This window comes from Vulpes lagopus, chromosome 12 (genome assembly GCF_018345385.1).
Source record: "Vulpes lagopus strain Blue_001 chromosome 12, ASM1834538v1, whole genome shotgun sequence".
Taxonomy (NCBI): domain Eukaryota; kingdom Metazoa; phylum Chordata; class Mammalia; order Carnivora; family Canidae; genus Vulpes; species Vulpes lagopus.
In genome coordinates this window covers 18,675,147-18,679,209 of record NC_054835.1, presented here as the reverse complement: position 1 = coordinate 18,679,209, position 4,063 = coordinate 18,675,147, and the positions used below count along the sequence as shown (strand labels likewise).

The 4,063-nt window shown below is 54.4% G+C and overlaps 1 protein-coding gene across 1 annotated transcript; it reads right to left on the bottom strand.

The window, feature by feature from the left end:
* Positions 1-3,880, bottom strand: ALDOC (aldolase, fructose-bisphosphate C). The gene is made up of 9 exons (XM_041723975.1): positions 3,724-3,880; positions 2,534-2,655; positions 2,235-2,446; positions 2,046-2,100; positions 1,574-1,734; positions 1,369-1,452; positions 967-1,141; positions 642-841; positions 1-493 (listed from the first exon to the last, which is right to left on the bottom strand). The coding sequence occupies exons 2-9, from the start codon at positions 2,643-2,645 to the stop codon at positions 398-400; spliced, it is 1,095 nt and encodes a 364-aa protein (XP_041579909.1). The 5' UTR covers positions 2,646-2,655; positions 3,724-3,880; the 3' UTR covers positions 1-397.
* Between the last annotated feature and the right edge of the window lie 183 nt (positions 3,881-4,063).

Genomic DNA, 4,063 nt, shown 5'->3' with positions numbered 1-4,063 from the left:
TCTTTTGCTACCATTTATTTGCTATGTGGTATGTACCCAAGACATGAGTCATGTCTAGTATCCTACTCTCTGATCCCAGGAGACAGGGTAGGCAAGGAAAGCCCAAGGAGAAGCTACCATATCATGGGGAAATGGTAGGGGCTGGTGGAGGCAGGGGGAAACCCAGGCATCCTGCTCTGACTTCTAGCAACTTCTGCCCTCAGTCATGAGGGGCGCCCTATTCTCCCATCCAGTGATCCCAGGTGCAGCAATGAGAGAGGGGGAGGACAAAAAAGGAAGATGACTCAGTGCTGGATGGAGGCGTCTCTGCTCTGCATGGCTATTTGGCTCTGGCCTTAACTATAGGTGAAATGGGGTGCAGGTGGCCAGGTCAAAGGTTGTGGCGTGGAATGCATACTCAGTAGGCATGGTTGGCAATGTAGAGGGACTGTGCTGCAGCTCCACCATCTTCTCCACTGCCTTCATACTTGCCCTGAGCCGCAAGCCCATTCACCTGTAATAAAAGGATAGGGGGTGAGAGGAAGGGGTAAGCAGGCTGACACAGCCCACAGGCACCAAAACCTGCCTAGGCTATAGCCTCTGGGTGCTGCCCCCTGCCTAGCTATACCCCTCTCCCGTAGTCACCACCTCTAGCTCCCAACCTCAGCCCGCTTGATGAACTCCTCAGTGGCAGCCCCAGCATTGTCCTGTTGCCCTTTCCAGGCATTGAGGGCAGAGGCCTGCAGGGCACGCCCATAGGAGAAGGTGAGGGCCCAGGGTCGAGGAAGGGGGCAACGGTTGATGGCATTGAGGTTGAGTGATGCCTCCTCTTCACTCTGACCCCCAGACAGGAAAGTCACTCCTAGGGTAGAGAAGAAAAACTGAGTGGTCAACTCCCTATTTTTCCAGGGTATGGGACCCATGAAGGCCACAAGACCCTGAGAATGGGTCTTAGGGACAGGAGCAGGTTAGGAAGCAGGGTAGTACCTGGGACAGCTGGGGGTACAGTACGACGCAGGGCAGTGACAGTTGCCATGGCGATCTCCTCTGAGCTATATTTAATGGGACAAGCATGGCCAGGGGTCACCATGTTGGGCTTGAGCAGGGTCCCCTCCAGGTACACGTGATGGTCACTCAGGGCCTTGTACACAGCAGCCAAGACCTGGAGATCAGAGGGGGTTTACTAAGGTTCCAAGCCCCTGCTCAATGCTCTTCTCTTAGGGGAAAGTGGGCATGACTGTGAGGGTCAGTACAGGCTCAAACTCACAGGTATGTGTTCTGGGATGAAGTAAAAGAGTGCTTGGGGAAAGTACTTGCATCTGAGCCAGGGAATACAGGACATGTCAGGCTCTCCTTGAAGTATGTACCTGTGCCTAGGTGTAGACTCACCTTCTCTGTAACGTACTGACAACGTTTTAGGTCATGGTCTCCATCAGGCAGGATTTCAGGTTCCACAATAGGCACAATGCCATTCTGTAGGTAAGAGCAGAGTAACTTGGGAGGGGCAGTATGGAGGAAGGGAAAAAGCCCTCTTAACCCTCTCTCCACTAGGCACAAGGCACCCATCTGACCCCTCACACAAACATACACACACCTGCTGGCAGATGCTGGCATAGCGGGCCAGCACGTTGGCATTCTCCAGAATGGCAAGTGCTGAGGGTGTGCGCTCACTGATTTTCAGCACACAACGCCACTTGGCAAAGTCGGCGCCATCCTTCTTGTATTGGGCACAGCGTTCCGAGAGCCCATCCAGCCCTGTAGGCATAGGACCAGCTCATCACCCTGCCCCTCTTTGCCAGCATCAACCAACCAACAATCCTGCAGTCTTTACCCCCCCCACACACCTTTTTTTTAAATATATATTTTATTTATTCATTCATGAGAGACAGAGAGAGAGAGAGAGAGAGAGAGAGGCAGAGAGACACAGGCAGAGGGAGAAGCAGGTTCCATGCAGGGACCCTGATGTGAGACTCCATCCCGGGACTCCAAGATCATGACCTGGGCTAAAGGCAGGTGCTAAACCGCCGAGCCACTCAGGAATCCCCCTTCACCCACACATCCTATACCTTGAGTGGTGGTTTCTCCATCGGTCCCTGCTAGAGGCACTACACCCTTATCAACCTGTAGAGGAAACACAGGCAGAGGGCTGAACCTAAACAGAATTCCCCTTGTCACCTCTCTCTCTCACACACACACACACACACACACACACACTCATTCCATGTTCAGCCCCCACTGAGGGCCAGTGGTTGCACCTTGATGCCCACGACAATGCCTTTATCCTGAATGGTACGAACGAAAGGAACACCATTATCATCCTTCTGGTAAAGTGTCTCATGGAAGAAGATGACACCTCCAATGCACTTCTTCACACGGTCATCAGCACTGAACAGAACCTGGCGGTACAACCTGCGGTTTTCCTCTGTGTTCTCCACTCCAATTTGGCTCAGCCGCTTGGCCATGCTGCCTGGGGACAAACAAAAGAGAGGTAGCAAGCTCATCCCCAGGGATCTCTGGCCACCTCTACTCCTACCTAGCCACAGGCCCCACCTACCTACAGACTCATCTGCAGCCAGAATGCCTTTGCCTGGGGCCACAATCCGGAGGGCGATGTCAGACAACTCCTTTTTCTGCTCAGCAGAAAGGGCTGGGTACGAGTGGGGCATGGTGACAGCTCTGTGGAAGAGAGAGACAGGATATAAAAACTGGGCCCAGCTACCTCTTTTGCTTCCTCTCCTGGCCATATGGACCAAATGGCCTCCTCCACCCCCCAACAAGTAGGGAGCTAGGAACAAGGCAGCAGTCCTTGGCATGGGTCCTGTACAACACAGTGGCACCAATCCCTCTGACAGCTAGCAGGCTTAGGGCCCCGGTTCCCACATCTCCTTTTGTCCCTGGTTGGGCACCCTTCCCAGCCCTGGAGAAAGATGCAGGGTAGGGGTGGGGAAGTAAGCAGCCCTGAAGCTACAGGTCTTCCTGTGAAACTACTGCCCAAAGATCTAGTCCTTCTTTCACTGAATTTGGCCCCTTCAGGTATGGAATAAGGCCTGGCCTTTCCAATTTAAATATTATCATCCTCAGCAGGGCCTCTAGGGAAAGCACACTTACTTCCAAGACTTCAGAATGAAGTACAAGTACCTATCACCCTCTGTCCCTCAGCTTCTGGAGGAAAAGTAGGGGAAAAGTGGAGAGTAGGAGTGGCAGAAATAACTGCCATAAGCTTCTGTAACCTCTTCTCTTCTGTACCCCAAACATGACTGCCTTTGCAGCCAGATGAGAGCAGGGGATCAGGGTTGAAAGGAGTAGAGGGCCTGAGAAAGGGAGGGAGCAGCAGGGAGGAGGCCTGTGGGGAGGTGACAGGGAGACAGGCTAACTAGCCAGGGCAAAGACCTAAACCAGGGGTACACAGTAGGCAAGACAGCTGGACAAGGAACTAGCCTAGGAGAGGGAGCAGGCTGAGATGAAAACGGGCTAGGTGGGAGAAGCTGATCCCCAAGAAAAATCCAGTAGGCAGAGGAAGATCTGAGATTAGAGGAGCTAAGGTCTGGGCGTGAGAGCTAAGATGAAGCGGTGCTGTGGGAAAGGCTGAACCATTGGGTTTCGAGTGGACATAAAGTAGAGAGGATGTAAGAAGAGAGCTGAGAAGGCACAGCCAAGAATCCTCGGGAGCCAAGCAAGGGTGACAGAGGGAAAAGCTGGGGAGCGGAAGAGTGCTGAGCAGCTCCCGCCCGCCCAGGGCCTCACCTGTGTGCAGCAAGATGCGCAGCAAGTTAGCAGCGGCAGCCACAGGAACACCGTGGATTCAGGTTGGCAACAACTGCGGCTCTAGCTCAGCCTCCGGTAAATGAGGCTGCGGATTCCGCAGAGCTACGTGACTCCCCCGAGGGGCGGGCACATCCCTCCCCTGGCCACGCCCCCTCCCCGGACTGGTGACTCAGCAGAGCCATGCCCACAGAGGCGGGGCGACGAGGTGGAGTGACTACCCTGTCAGGTCTCTGAGCTCTTGTACCCCTCCCTCCCACTTCAGGGAGCCCTACTACCAGACCCACCCCCCGCCCACCCCACCCCCTACCACCCCCTCATC